At 40.5% G+C, this 16,677-nt stretch overlaps 1 protein-coding gene across 7 annotated transcripts in view; it reads left to right on the top strand.

Moving 5' to 3' along the window:
* The window catches only part of TTC13 (tetratricopeptide repeat domain 13), an 81,926-nt gene that overhangs the window by 50,679 nt on the left and 14,570 nt on the right, over positions 1-16,677 (top strand). For all 7 annotated transcript variants that reach the window (XM_055587989.1, XM_055587978.1, XM_055587969.1 and 4 more), the window contains 4 exons: positions 1,536-1,692; positions 13,074-13,204; positions 13,724-13,856; positions 14,364-14,456. In XM_055587989.1, coding sequence (XP_055443964.1) covers positions 1,536-1,692; positions 13,074-13,204; positions 13,724-13,856; positions 14,364-14,456 — 514 coding nt within the window. The remainder of the gene's footprint in view (positions 1-1,535; positions 1,693-13,073; positions 13,205-13,723; positions 13,857-14,363; positions 14,457-16,677) is intronic.

The following is a 16,677-nucleotide window of genomic DNA, read 5'->3' as shown; positions in this document are numbered from 1 at the left end:
CCGCACTTTTTTTTCCAAAGTAGTTTTTATACCTTAAGGTATGCATAGAGGATAATGGGGGAAGGGGTGGAGTCATGCAAGGACAGCAGTTCCTGGTTCTAATCTAAGCCAGGCTTTCAAACTTATCATATGCAAAAGTTCAGGTGATTGACATCATCTTCTGGCCCGGAGGCCTGTTAACATTTTAAGAAACTTATTTTTCTCTAAAGGTGATTATTCCAAAGTCAGGCACCAGCCTTCCAAAAAGCATTGGACAAAGCTGCATTTTACATTTCTATACACCCATTATATCAATCAATACACTGCCAAGGACACAGTAGGTAAGGAGTATGGAGACTTAGCAGCAAACATTGGCCCAACAAGTGAAAAACCCTTCACCAATACAATTTCTAATCAATCTTTTAACTACTCAAAGGAATCTGTGTTTAGGCAGTTTAGAACATCTCCTGCCTCTCACAGTTGGGAGGCTCTGAACAATCACATGTGGCCGGAAAAACCCATTCAGGCAGGCTAGAGGATTTCCAAAGGAGTTTGTAGGTTGAAACACTGTCACATCCAAGAATTATTAACTGGAGCTGTAAGCTAACTCTTTTTTCAGAGAGAGGTAGTGGGAGACAGCCCCCCGTAAAGTCAGAGGTGTAGGTGAAAGCACAAAGCAGAAAGTAGGCAGACTCTGGTTTTGGGGGTAGATGCTCGAGAATTTCCAGGGGGACTCCTGAGGCTCGATCCCGCCTTTGCGTATGCCGAGCCTCCTTCCTCATGACCTTTGTCATGGGCGGAGTTCCTCACGCTGGCTCCAGGCAGTGATAGAATTCCAGTTGAGCTATTACAGATCCTTACTCAATATGCAATATGCCGGCTCCCGGCAGCAACCCACTCCAGTGTTCTTGCCTGGAGAATCCCAGGGATGGCGGGCTGCCGTCTATGGGGTCGCACAGAGTTGGACACGACTGAAGCGACTTAGCAGCAGCAGCAGCAGGGACTACCTTTTGGACAGCACAGCTCTTTACTCTAAGTTGTAATTCCCTCTTTTTTCCTCATTTAGAAGAACCTGGACTTGTGAGCTATAGACTGAAGATGGGGGTGCTCCATATCCTGTTTCTTTCTACACTGCTTCCCTAGAGATAAGCAGCAGTTGGTCAGTCAGTTGATGAAATTGAATACATAGTCAATACATCTATCAGTTGACAAGGAACCAGGCTCTGTCTAACACTGAACTTGCATTCCCAGACTCTGGAATTGAATAGTGAGATCTTTCATATTGCTTATGGAAAGGTGGTTAAAATTTAGGCAAGGTGGACCCAGATGGACTGGTTTGTATTTGCCCCTGGTAATAAGTCAGCAGCAGGCACCTCCATTATCATATAATAGTGACTTTCTAAAATTTGGAGTTTCCACTTAGAATTCTTGATATTAAATAACAGTTTGTTATGAAGTAATTGTACTTTGTACAGATTGGCTATAAAAAATTATAATTAGCTGTAAAAACTGTTTCAGCATATTTGGGTGTGTCAGATCTCGTTTCCTATCTGCAGAGTATTCTCGATATCTTCATGCACATCTTGATACTCCCCTAACGGAATATAACATTGACGTGGATCTGCCTGGAAGCTTTAAAGACCACTGGGCTAAGAATCTGCCTTTCCTCATAGAAGACTATGAAGAGCAGCCAGGGCTGCAACCCCACATAAAGTGAGTTATTTAAATGAAGACTGTTTTTCTTTTTTAACACTAAGCTGTCAAGCTCATCATAATATCTCTTGCCTGATAATAGCTTTGTATCCACGTTTCTGATGAATTTATTTTTGAATTTGATATGTCTGGAAATACTTCTTTCAGTTTACCTTTGGATATATGATTTCCTTTTTAAAAAAATTTTTAATTGGAATATAATTGCTTTATAATGTTGTATTGATTTCTGCTACACAACAATGTGAATCAGCTGATATATACATATATCCCCTCCCTTTTGAGCCTCCCTTCCACCCCCTATCCCACCCTTCTAGGTCACCACAGAGCACCAAGATGAGCTCCCTTCGCTGTAATAGCAACTTCCCACTAGCTATCTGTTTTACACATTATAATGTATATATGTCAGTGCTACTCTCAATTCGTCCCACCCTCTTCTCCCCACCCCACTGTGTCCATAAGTCCTTTCTCTACGTCTGTGTCTCTGTTCCTGCCCTACAGATATGATTTCTTTTAGCCCAGCATTCCATGGTAATTTGGGGTACTTTCAGACTTCAAATGTACTTAGAATTCTTGGTAGCCTTTGATAGGCATTATTTTTTTTTACCGTATCACTTTAAAACAAATTTCTTTACATATTAAAAGTTTGAAATTAGAGTTCTGGCCAATACTGTTGCAGTATGGCAGAATAGATCTGCTAAAAGGCTATCTCATTATAGAACAATTAGATTTAGAATAGAAATTAATTCCTGGGAGTCTAGCTGCCTTAAAAATTAGGAAAAATCTGTGAAGATCAGCCCCCTAATTCTTAAAAAAAAAAGAAAGAGAAGATATTCGACCAGAGTGATGGGTGGTAAACACATATTAAAGGAAAAGATACCCTACCCAGTGGAGTGCCTTGAAGCATGAGCAGGATGGGTTTGCTGACCTTCCAGGGGCTAAAGTGATCCAGTATTGGAGGCATTCCCAGGATCTCAATGGAAGCAGATACAAATCCTTCCTGGGAAGAAATTGGTGCCAATTTGTGCCCTCAAGTATTCCCACAGCTTAAGATCATTAGCATCAGAATCAAAACCAAGATGACCAGAGCCATTTGTGAGAATCAACAGAAGCAACAAACAATAGACTTTAACCCTTAATGGACTTCACATATTGAAACTGTTGAATACAGTCTCTACAATAACTCCAGATGACGTGCTTAAAGAAGTTATGAAATCATAAACATGAGCAAGAAACATGAGATATAAAAGACCAGATTAAAAAAATAAATAGATGGTCTAGGAATAGAAAATACAGTCATTGAAATGTAGAATTCAGTATACAGACTAAAAAGCAGATTAGCTATAGCTAAGAAGAAATTGCAGGATTAGAAGAGAAAGCATTAGGAAGTATCCAGAGTGGGGCACAGAGTCGAGGAGTTGGAAAACTTGAAAGAGAGAAGATGTGTAAAAGGTAAGAAGGGCTAGCATGTATCTAATTGAAACTTCAGAAGGAGAAAATAGAAGAGAGGCAATGTTTGAAGAAATAATGGCCAAGAATTTTTCAGGAAAAAAGGAAGCTTATTAATAAATCTATAGTTTTTTTTTTAATTTTATTTTTTAACTTTACAATATTGTATTGGTTTTGCCATATATCAAAATGAATCTGCCACAGGTATGTGTTCCCCATCCTGAACCCTCCTCCCTCCTCCCTCCCTGTACCATCCCTCTGGGTCGTCCCAGTGCACCAGCCCCAAGCATCCAGTATTGTGCATCGAACCTGGACTGGTGATTCATTTCATATATGATATTATACATGTTTCAATGCCATTCTCCCAAATCATCCCACCCTCTCGCTCTCCCACAGAGTCCAGTAGACTGTTCTATACATCAGTGTACCAATACAGTATACTAGCGCATATATATGGAATTTAGAAAGATGGTAACAATAACCCTGTATACGAGACAGCAAAAAAATCTATAGTTTTTTTAAAGCGTGGGGTAAATACAAAGAAATCCATTCAGATACACCATAAGTAACTGGAAAACACCTAGGGTAAAGAGAAAAACCTTAAAAATAGGGAAGTCATATCACTTAGGGTCAATTATTAGATTGTAAACCTTTTAACACCAACAGTTTATACAAGTTAAAAAGTAAAAGTCAAACAACCCATTCCAATTTTAAAAAGTGCAAAAGACATGAACAGGTAGGAGGGAGTCAAGATGGTGGAATAGAAGGACATGAAATTTGTTACTCCTGACAAGTGCGTCAAGAATACATCTACAAACGGAACAGTTCTCACAGAGCACCTGCTGAATGTTAGTGGAAGACTTTGGACAACTAAAAGAACAGGAAAAATGCCCTTACAACCAAGTACGATGAAAGATCAAAGGAAAAAAAAAGAGGAATCAAAAAAAGGACTGGCAACCCTGGTGGGAAGCTGAAGGTGAGGGGAAGTCCCCATACTCAGATAAATTCCCTCATGGTGGGGAAATCAGCTGGGAATAGAAAGAGACCTTTAGGGGATCAAGGGGGAACACAACAGATGGTCTGTAGAAGGTAGGACAAAGTAAGAACTGCGTGCATGGTCTGTGCTGCAGCTCTGCACAGCCCAGCGTGAGTTGTGAGTCATGCATGCTGGAAAGTGGGGTTTGGAATGCAGACCCAGGGAGGGGACAGCTGTTGTCTTTGAAAAGACAGCCTGTAGGGAAAGGAGTACCGGGCTCCAAAACTGGGAAAGTTTGTGGAAAATGTCCAAGACACCATAGAATTAAGGCTTCCTTGTTGAGTGGCATTGCAAGCGGCACGGCTGCCATTATAACCCCCTTCCATACCTGCTGGCTTATGCCTCTGCAGGCACTGGAAGGGGCAGCCATCTGAGCAGGCTTGCCCACCCCTTAAGCCAAGGCCTCCTCTGCCCAGGTAGGCTCTGGGGTCTGAAGCAGTGCCCTTGTCAAAGCCTCCTTGGGCGCTCCTGCCTGAGACAAAAATCCACCAATGCCGGCAGAGGCTGAGTGCTAAAGCATGGAGTTAAAAAGAGAGCCTATCTGGGGAAAGGAATACTATTGCCTGAACAGATACAACGAGGGACAGAAGTGAAGGGCTCCGTTGCTGGGAATGGCCCTAGCGGAAGCATGGTGTGCCTAGGAAATGAGGCATCATTGTTGAGAGGCAGGGAAGAAGTGGGCCTGCTACATCCCCCCACATGCCAGCCCCTGCCTCCACCAGCACTGGGAGAGACTCCCACCAGAGTGACTGCAGCCTAGTCTGTTGCAACTGCCTTCTGGTCCCTACCACTGCAGGCAACGCATGCAAACCCTAGATGTGGATGCTCTACTCCTCACCAGCCTGAGGGAGTGTGTGTCCATCAGCCACTGTTTTCATTCCTTCTCACCTAGGCAGGACACAGATGCGAGAGGGTGGTGCACGTTCAGAGTTGGGGCCAAAACCAAAACTGAGCCCCAGGGGCGGGGCAACTAAGGAAAAGGAACAGAAATCTATCTGTGCAGATGCCCAAGCCACAAATTAAATTCCTGAGATCAGCTTGGTAAATCCTGTGTCTGGGGAGCCCCTGAGTAGACAACAACTGTTCCCACGAATGAGGTCAGTCAGCAGTGGACTTTGAGGGCAAGTACATGTGGGAGTCAGGCCAGGTCAAAGTCTGAGCTAGCCCCACAGTGCCCACAGCAGGTCCAGGGACCTACCTAGAGGTATTGGAGGGCCTCCTGGGGAGACGGAGACTGGATCTGGCCCACTGTGAGAGTAAGGATAACTGATAGAGGGGGCCCCAGGAAAATATTCTTATTACTATTATTCTATGTTTGTTTCATCTTGTTCAGTTGTTGGTGGTAGTGTTTTATTTTTATTTACCAGTTTTTCTAATATATACTTTTATTTTCCGTTTTTACTTTTTTGATATTTTGTAGTTTTTTTCTGTTTGTTCTTTGGTTCTTTGTTAATCCCTTTATTTTTTTCCTCTTTGTTTTTGATTGTTTTTATAGGTTTCTTTTATGTTATCTTCACTTTTTTGTTTATTTCCTTTCTACATTTGTTTTCTTTTTCTGTTTTTATTAGTTTAGTCCTTATTGATTGTTTTCATTTTTTAATTCTCTGTTCTCTTTTTTTCCCTTTTATTCTTTTCTGTCTGCTTCTTTGTTTCTGTTTGGTTTTGTTGTTATCATTTGTCTTGGATTTGTTGTGTCTGTTTAATTGTTTTCTTCTGTTTTTTCTTCTGTATTTGTGTTGTTGGTACTATGTGTTTGGTTTGGTTTTTGCTATTTGTCTTGGGTTTTATTTGCTTTCTTCTTTTTTCTTTCTATTTTCTCTGGCTGCAGTGCATGGCTTGCAGGCTCTTGGTCCACTGGTCAGGGTTCAAGCTTAGGCCTCCGGAGTGGGAGTACTGAGTCCTGGATGCTGGACCGCCAGAGAATTCCTGACCCCAGGGAATAGTAATTGGCATGTGCTCTCCAGGAGGTATCCATCTCAATGCCAAGACTTGTCTTCACCCAGCTGCCTCCAGGCTCCAATGCTGGACATGCCAAACAACTGGCAGGATAGGAACACGGCCCCACCCATCAGCAGACAGGCTGCCTGAGCTGTACTAAGCTCACAGATACCCCAAAACGCACCGTCTGACATGGCCCTGCCCATCAGGGGGGAAAAGCTCAGCTCTACCCACCAGAGCACAGGCTTTAGTCCCTCCCACCAGGAGGCCTGCACCAGCCCCTGGGCAAGCCTCACTCATCAGGGGGCAGCCAACAGAAAGGAACAACCACCTTGCACAGTAGGTTAGACAAAATGGCAGAGAAATATGTTGCAGACAAAGGAGCAAGGTAAAATCCCAACAGACCAAATAAATAGGAAGAGAAAATAGACAATTTACCTGGAAAAGAATTCAGTGTAATGATAGTAAAGATGATTCAAGATCTTAGAAATAGAGTGGAAGCACTAATCGATAAGGTACAAAAATGTTTAACAATGATCTATGAAAAATAAAGAATAGTCAGTGATGAACAACACAATAACTAAAATGAAAAATACAGTAGAAGGAAACAATAGCAGACTACTTGAGGCAGAAGAATGGATAAGTAAGTTGGAAGATAGAGTGGTAGAAATAACTGCCAGGGAGCAGAATAAAGAAAAAAGAATGAAAAGAAATAGAAACAGTCTCAGAGACCTCTGGGACAACTTAAACACACTAACATTTGAGTTATAAGGGTCCCAGAACAAGAGAAAGGGAAGGGCCTGAGAAAATATTTGAAAAGACTGTGGACAAAAACTTCCCTAAAATGGGAAAGGAAATAGTCACCCAAGTCCAGGAAGTACAGAGAGTGTCATATAGCATAAACCCTAGGAGAAGCACACTAAGACACATGTTAATCAAACTAACAAAAATTAAATACAAAGAAAAAATATTAGAAACAGGAAGAGAAAAGCAAAAAATAACATACAAGGGAATCCCCATAAGGTTATCAGCTGATTTTTCAACAGAAACTCTGCAGGCCAGACAGGAGTGGCAGAACATATTTAAAGTAATGAAAAAATATGCAATCAAGATTACTGTACCTAGTAAGGATCTCATTCAGATTTGACAGAGAAATCAAATCTTTGCAGATTAGCCAAAGCTAAGAGAATTCAGCTCCACCAGATCAACTTTACAACAAATGCTAAAGGAACTTTTCTAGGTGGGAAACACAAGAATAGAAAACCTACAAAAACAAACCCAAAACATTATGAAAATGTTAAAAGGAACATATATATCAATGAATACCTTAAATGAAAATGGATTAAATGCTCCAACCAAAAGACGCAGACTGGCTGAAGGGATACAAAAACAAGACCTGCATGTATGCACTCTACAGGAGACTCACTTCAGACCTAGGGCACATATAGACTGAACGTGAGGGGATGGAAAAGATATTCCATGAAAATAGAAATCAAAAGAAAACTAGAGTAGCAATACTCATATCAGACAAAATAGTCTTTAAAATAAAGACTACTGCAAAAGACAAAGGAGGACACTGCATAATGATCAAGGGAGCAATCCAGGAAGAAGGTGTAACACTTGGAAATATTTTTGCACCCAACATAGGAGCACCTCAATATATAAGGCAAATACTAACAGCCATAAAAGGGGAAATCTACACGATAATAGTAACATAATAATAGTAGGGCACTTTAATATTCCACTTATACCAATGGAAAGATCATCCAGATAGAAAATTAATAAGGAAATGCAAGCATTAAATGACACATTAGACCAGATAGACTTGATATTTATAGGATACTCCCCCTGAAAGCAGCATACGCTGTCTTCTCAAATGCACATGAAGCATTCTACAGGATAGATCACATCTTGAGTGACACATCACGCCTCAGTAAATTTAAGAAAATTGAAATCATATCAAGCGTCTTTTCCAATCACGACACTATGAGATTAGAAATTAATTACAGGAAAAAACTGTAAAAACACAAACACATGGAAGCTAAACAGTAGCTTCCTACTAAATAACCAAGAGATCACTGAGACATCAAAGAGGAAATAAAGAAATACCTAGAAGCAAATGATGATGGAAACACAACTGCCCAAAATGTATGGGATGTGGCAAAAGCAGTTGTAAGGGGGAAGTTTATAGCAATACAGTTCTACCTCATGAAAGATAAATCTCAAATAGACTACCTGACCTTACATCTAAAACAACTATAGAAAGAAGAAGAAATAAAACCCAAGGATAGTAGAAGTGAAGAAATCATAAAAATCAGAGCAGAAATAAATAGAAATGAAAAAAATAGCAAAGATCAATAAAACTAAGAGCTGGTTCTTTGAGAAGAAAAACAAAATTGTTAAACCTTTAGCCAGACTCATCAAGAAAAGGAGAGGACTCAAATCAATAAAATTAGAAGTGAAAGAGGAGAACTTAAAACTGACATCACAGATATACAAAGGATTAAAGGGACTACGATAGGCAACTGTATGCCAATAAAATGGACAGCCTGGGAGAAATGGACAAGTTCTTAGAAACATACAACCTTCTAAGACTGAGCCAGGAAGAAATTAGAAAATTATAAACAGGCCAATCACAAGTAATGAAATTAAAACTGGGATTAAAAGCCTTCCAACAAACAAAATCCAGGATCACATGGCTTTACTGGCAAATTCTACCAAAGATTAAGAGAAGAGCTAACACCTATTCTTACTCTTCAAAAAAATCGCAGAGAGAGGAACATTCCCATACTCATTCTACAAGGCCACTATCACCCTGATACCAAAACCAGACAAAGATGTCACACACAAAAAGAATGTTATATGTCAGTATCACTGATGAACATAGATGCAAAAATCCTCAACAAAATACCACCAAGCCACATCCAGCAACACATTAAAATGATCATACACCGTGATCAAGTGGGATTTATCCTAGGGATGTAAATCAATGTGAGACACCAAATTGAAGAATAAAAGCCATATGATTATCTCAATAGATGCAGAAAAAGCTTTCGACAAAATTCAGTAATCATTTATGATAAAAAAAAAAAAACCTCTCTAGAAAGTGGGCATAGAGGGCACCTACCTCAACATAATAAAGACCATATATGACAAACCCAGAGCAAGCATTATTCTCAATGGTGAAAAGCTGAAAGCATTTCCTCTAAGATCAGGAACATGACAAGGGTGTCTACTCTTGCCTCTATTTTTCAACATAGTTTTGAAAGTCCTAGCCATGACAGTGAGAGAAAAAAAAATAAAAGAAGTCCAAATTGAAAAAGAAGTAAAACTGCCGCTGTTTGAGATGACATGATAGTATACACAGAAAAGCGTAAAGAAGCCACCAGAAAACTACCAGAGTCCATCAGTGAATCTAGAAAAGTGACAGGGTACAAAATTAATACACAGAAATCTCTTGAATTTCCTGTACACTAGCAATGAGAGATCAGAAATTATGGAAACAATCCCATTTACCATTACAATGAAAAGAATAAAATACCTAGGAATAAATCTACCTAAGGAGGCAAAAGATCTAGATGTAGAAAGTTATAAGATATTGATGGAAGAAATCAAAGATGATAGAGATACTATGTTCTTAGATTGGAAGAATCAGTGTTGTGAAAATAACTGTACTGCTCAAAGCAATCTCTATCACATTACCAATACCATCTTTCTCAGAACTAGGAAAAAATTTGCAATTTGTATGGAAATACAAAAGATCCCAAATAGCCAAAGCAATCTTGAGAAAGAAGAATGGAGCTGGAGGAATCAACCTTCCTGACTTCAGACTATACTATAGTAATCAAGACAGTATGGTACTGGCCCCAAAACAGAAATATGGATTCAGTGGAACAGAACTGAAGGCCCAGAGATAAACCCATGCAGTATGGGCACCTTATCTTTGACAAAGGAGGCAAGGATATACAATGGAGAAAAGATAGCCTCTTCAATAAAAAGACAGCCTGTTCAATAAATCGTACTGGGAAAACTGGACAGCTACATGTAAAAGAATGGAATTAGAACACTCACTAACATCATACACAAAAATAAACTCAAGATGGATTGAAGACCTAAATGGAAGGCCAGACACTATAAAACTTTTAGAGGAAAGCATAAACAGAAAAAACTCCTTGACGTAAGTTGCAGCAAGATCTTTTTTGATCCACCTCCTATAGTAATAAGAATAAAAACAAAAATAAGCAAGTGGGACCTAATTAAACTTAAAAACTTTTGCACAGCAAAGAAAACCATAAACGAGATGAAAAGACAACCCTCAGAATGGAAGAAAATATTTGCAAGTGAAGCACCTGACAAGGGATTAATCTCCAAAAGATACAGACAGCTCATGCAGCTAAATATCAAAACAACAAACACCCCAATAAAAAAATGGGTGGAAGACCTAAATAGACATTTCTCCAAAGAAGACATACAGATGGCCAACAAATACATGTAAGGATGTTCAACATCATTTATTATTAGAGAAATGCAAATCAAAATTATAATGAGATACCACCTCACACTGGTCAGAATGGAGCAAATGCTAGAGAGGGCGTGCACTGCTGGCGGGAGTGTAAATTATTGTAGCCACTACTGAGAACAGTATGGAGGTTCCTTAGAAAATTGAAAATAGAACTGCCATATGAACCAGCAATCACATTATTCTGTATATACCCAGAGAAAACCATAATTTAAAAAGACATATGCACTCTGATGTTCACTATACCACTAAATGTTCATCGAGAGCAATGGATGAAGATGTACATATATACAATGGAATATTGCTCAGCCATAAAAGGAATGAAATTGATTCATTTGTAGAGACTCATACAGAGTGAAGTCAGGAAGAGAAAAACAAATATCATATATTAACACATATATGTGGAATCTAGAAAAATGTATAGATGGTCTTATTTGCAAAGCAGAAGTAGAGACACAGACGTCAAGTATGGATACCGAGGGGAAAGGAGGATGGGATGAATTGGGAAATTGGGATTGACACACATATGCTATTGATACTATGTATAAAACAGATAACTAATGAGAACCTACTGTGTACCACAGGGAACTCTACTTAATTAATGCTCTGTGGTGACCTGAATGGGAAGGAAATCCAAAAAAGAGGGGATATATGTGTACGTATATCTGATTCACTTTGCTGTACAGTAGAAGCTAACACAACATTGTAAAACAACTAATAAATCCAATAAAATTAAAAATTTAAAAAAAAGACATGAATAGGTATAATCTTACCAAGGGGAAAACATGAATGGCAAGCATAAGGCCACATGAGATGTTTCACCCACTTAGGTAAACAAATGTTGCAAAGTTTGATAATAGTAATATTGACCAGAAGCAGGAGCAAGGGGAAATTTTATATACTTGGCTATAGATTACTCCATTCTTTGGCCAGCAGCACTTTTCATTGTCATGTAAAATGGAACATTTGCATGTCCTACAGTCTTTCTGTCCTGCTCCTGTGCATATTCAGGGCAGAACCATCTGCTTGCGCACATAACTACCTGGAGACCTGTTGAGAGCAGTATTTGTTCACAATTGGAAACAAAATCATCCCAGATGTTTATGAGCAGAAAAATGGGTACATGTGACCACACAGCGTGGTATTCTACAGCAGTATAAACAAATGACCCAAGTCAGAGTGTGGACCAATTTTGCAATATAATGTTGAGTAAGAACAGCAAGTTGGTACATTGCAATGTCACATCATTTTTTCCATAAAGCTCATAAGCAAAACTATAGAATAAAGATATACATATGTAACCTATTTTTTTTTTAAAGATAAAGGTAAGGAAATTGTGAACAGAAAATTCAAGGTAAGTAGCCTCTTGCTGGGGGGCAGGAGAATAGGATAGTAGAGTGACGTACACATATAGGTAGAGCTACATAATCATGTTGGTTCTTCAGTTGAGTAATAAGGTTGTATGCTTTTGTAAGTTTCAATAATCAAGATAATAAAAACAAAATAGATTGCTGAAAGGGCTATATATGTTCTCCAGCACCCCCTTTTAGAGAAATACATGGTGCAGGAAAGCAGGGGGTATGAAAGCCAGTCACCAGGCTGGCCCCAGGCTGGTGTCTGGAAACAGGGATTTCAGAATCTCCTCCCACCCGAAGTGCCCAGAGCTAAGAGTGGCTCCTCAGTGCCTGCGCCCTGTGTGTGAACAGTGTGGTTCACACTGAACATCTGCTCTCCTCTGGGGACTTGGGGTACCTGCCGGGCAGGTGTGTTCACATGAGCGGTGCCTGGTACAAAGTATCTCATGAGCATTTCACTCGGGGAATTAGTGCCACCTGTCTCCCCAGGGTCCTGAAAGTGTGCCTGGCTTCCTCTAGACTTCATTCCCCGCCCCCTCTCCATGCCTTTTCCCTCTGCCAGCTGTGCTGTGTCCTCACAGCGCCCAGGAGTCCTAGTGAATTACTGAACCCAGGGGGATCTTGGAGACCCCAACACAGCCTGTAACTTAGAATTGCAGGCCTTGTTAGAAAACTTTTAGCAGGTTGACAGTTAAACAATAGTAGTCATATACACACTCAAGTACTCTTGGCATAATATAACTTGGAGCCCAAGTAGGGGATGGACTTACTGTCGGGGGATTGGTTACTTGTCAGAAGAGGCAGTCCATGCAGGTTATGTGTTCTGGAGCAGTTTACCAAGTAATTAGTTGATTGCGAACTAGTTACCAGCATTACTAACAAGCATGTGACAGTCATTGTGCACACACTGTCATAAAAAGTCCTTTTAACTTGTGTCTGGTTGGGTACTGAGCACTGAAATAAAGATGATGTGGTCAGAATTTCCTCAAATATGGTTCCACTGGAGGAAATGACTGCTTTTCAAATGAAGTTGGATAACTGCTATCTGTTGTAAAAGTCTTTATCGTGTATGTAACGTTTCTTCCAGAGATGTGTTACATCAGAATTTTGAGAGTTACAAGCCTGAGGTCCAGGAGTTGATTTGTGTGGCTGATCGTTTGGGATCCCTGATGCAATACGAAACACCTGGTTTCCTGCCAAACAAGAGAATACACAGAGGTATTTTAAAACGATCTGAAAATGGAGCAAGGATTGTTCAACTGTGTCGTACTTTTGAAAAGAATCATTTGTTGTGCTTACTCGAAGTCTGCATGTGATAAGAACAGAAATGAGTAGATTCATTCATACTGAATTCTGAGAGACGAATGCTTCTGGCTTTGGCTCTTACGCTGTTGCTTTGGGGTAGGTGTAGAATGTAGGTCATCAGTTATTGCTTTAAGTCAGACAGCTCATCCACCAGAGCCATCCCCTTTCTATAGGGTGAGGAGGGATTTGAACCTCAGTTCCTTCAGGATTGAGAGGAGACAAGTCTGCAGTTGTCTCCAGTTTCCTCTAATAGAGCTGAGTTTTAGTCAGGCTGTCATGATGGTAATGCATCTCTGGTCTTGTTGAATTACCAATACTTGTGATTCTCTTTCAATATAATGATTCCTGAATTGTTTATTGAGTTGTTGCTGAAGATCATTCCCTCTAAAGGGTACTTACAAACTCTGTTTTCCCCATATTTCCTTCTTTTAGCCATGGGTTTGGCAGCATTAGAAGTCATGCAAGCTGTACAGCGTACCTGGACGAATTCAAAGGTTCGAATGAATGGGAAAACACGGCTGATGCAGTGGAGAGACATGTTTGACATCGCAGTAAAATGGAGACGGTAACTGGCATTTAAATGAAAATAAACCGGAAGTCGAATCAATGTAATATAATGTTAAGTCTCCTCTAGTTAGCAGATTCTGAATCCGTTTTATTAACTAATATGTGTGCATGTGCATTCAGTCACGTCTGACTCTTTGTGACCCCCACGGACTGTAGCCTGCTAGATTCCTCTGTCCATGGGATTTTCCGGGCAAGAATACTAGAGTGGGTTGCCATTTCCTTCTCCTTTATTAACTAATAATAGATCTTATAAGTTATGTTTCCTGCTGTTATTCATTTTCATGAGAAAAACACTGCTCTGCTGGTAAACCTGCACTGACTTTTACTTGGTCCAGTTGAAATATCTTTGGAATTTGCAGGTTTGTGTTTCATATTTTTAGATGTAATGGACCGAGAAGTTGTTTTCTCCCCACTTTCACAAAGACTTGTACATGTTTTATTTTAATGCTTTTGAACATTTCTAGGTTTTATAAGGTCTTCATTTTCAATAAGCCCTATTTTATAGGATTGCTGACCCAGACCAACCAGTGCTGTGGTTGGATCAAATGCCAGCACGAAGTCTCAGCAGAGGTTTTAACAATCACATCAATTTAATCAGGTATGAACATTCTGTTTATCTTTCCTGTTTTCATAGCAGGTTTTTCTTTTTTAATTAGTTTTGGCTGTGCTGGGTCTTTGTTGCTACATGCAGACTGTCTCTAGTTGTGGTGCGCAGGCTTCTCGTTGTAGTGAGAAGTGGCTTCTCTTGTTGCAGAGCACAGGCTCTCGGTGTGCGGACTTCAGTCGTTGCAGCATGAGGGCTCAGTAGCTGTGGCTCTTGGACTTAGTTGCCCTGAGGCATGTGGGATCTTCCCAGACCAGAGATCAAACCCCGTCCCCGCATCGGCAGGCCAATTCTTAACAACTGGACCACCAGGGAAGTCCAAGGAGATTATCTTAAATGATCAATTTACAAAGACTGCAAACAACCCGTTTCTCCTTTCTTGGTGACTTTTGAACACAAATTAGCCCTGTACCTGCAGGGTCCTGCCTGCGTTCCTTTGAGCTGGCCTGGTTGCAAAAAGAAATGTTGTACCCCTTTTCCAATCTCTTTGATGCAGAGCTCAGTTGAAGGGTAGAATGCCAGATTTTTGCCTAGACGTCCATCTTTTGAATGGTCCTAAATTATCATAGAAAGTACTTAGATGGACGACATTACGTTACCATTATATTTTATACTTATAATATTGTGGCTCAAAGAATTCTTGTAGTGAGGGAAAGGCTTCCCCCTTGAGCCACCCTGCAACACACAAAGGGTTTGGTTTAAAGACACTGGGCGCTAAGCTGCCTTCCTGGGAGGTTGAGCAGGTTAACTGGAGAGCTTTTGTTTTGTCCAGAGGCTTCTGAAAAGTCGGGGGTATGGGTGAAGTGCTTACCCTGTTATTCCACCCTCTCAATAAATGATGAGCAAATATTAAAGAGCAACAGCTCCAAGGGGACCCACTGAATTTAATTTTAGCTAAATTTTACAAATATGGTAGTATTGTCACATTTAAAATGGTTCTAATTCCAGAAGCCTGAATCAAGAAAATATTCTACTATACAACTTCAACATTTGAGTTTAATGGAAATGTTATTAGGATATTTATTGTTTTAATTTCTAGAAAATACATTTCCTTTCCCCTGTGACTTGTATATTCATGTTTCTTACAGAATAATCGGTGACATTTACAGGTAGACTCAACTAGCTTTAACTGAAGGCCACTCTGCATGTGCTGAGCTGCATGGTGGTGAAGTACAGCTCCTGACTTCAGAAGACTCCCAGCTTAGTGAGGGAGGCAGACCAGTGAGCTGCCATGTAATGCTGCTCTTTTTTTTTTTTTAATTTTATTTTATTTTTAAATTTTACATAATTGTATTAGTTTTGCCAAATAGGCGTCCCAGTCTGGCCTCACGTGATGCTGTTTGGATAGATGGAAAACAGAGGTGGATGCGGCATGAACAACTGCCCTCCCCCTCAACCCTGACACCAGTGAGTTAGGCATGGTCAGGGAAGTACAAATGTGATTAGTTTATGGTTAAGGGACTGTCAGAAATCAACCCTAGAAAGATAGGCAGTAGCCAAAACATAAATAGCTTTTTTTCCTCAACAAATAACTAACATACCCATGCTAAGTCATTTTCCGTCTGGAAATGATAGCCATTCAGAGCTCAGAAGCAGAGATGTGACCTGAACAGATTTGTACATCTGGATGATCACTTTGGCCACAGATGGCAAAGACAGCGACTTCCCTTGGAGGGATAGGGAGTGGTCAGAAAGTTGTGTAACGTTCGGGTGCGCTGACGCAGAGGTCTGGAAAGCTCTGTGAAAGTGAGCCAAAGGGGACGAGTGGACACGAGAAGGCAGGGTCAGAGCACTGGTGGTGGGTTAGAAGTGGGGGTGAGCGTGCAGCTGCGGGGATGTGGTTGCCCCAGGAGGCCAGGTTTGCCCCAGGGCAAAAAGCAGGTGAACACGTTTGGGAGCTGGAGTGAATTCCTTAACTTGATGTTTGACACGCCATTGGGGAGCCCAGGGAGCTGTGTCCAGGGAGTAGTTGACTCTGTGTGCTGTTGGACACATGTGTCGGCATGTTGGCTATACATGAGGTTCTGGGAAGGTTTGTTGCTGTTGTTTTTTAAAATTATTTATTTATTTATTTTTGGGGCTGCACTGGGTCTTCATTACTACAGCCTGGCTTTCTCTAGTTGCAGCGAGTGAGAGCTACTCTCGTTGCAGTGCACGGAGTTTTCATTGCAGTGACTTCTCTCGTTGTGGAGCACAGGCTTAGTAGTTGTGGCAC

Source organism: Bubalus kerabau, chromosome 1 (assembly GCF_029407905.1).
Source record: "Bubalus kerabau isolate K-KA32 ecotype Philippines breed swamp buffalo chromosome 1, PCC_UOA_SB_1v2, whole genome shotgun sequence".
NCBI lineage: Eukaryota > Metazoa > Chordata > Mammalia > Artiodactyla > Bovidae > Bubalus > Bubalus kerabau.
This window is presented reverse-complemented; position numbering and strand designations above follow the sequence as displayed.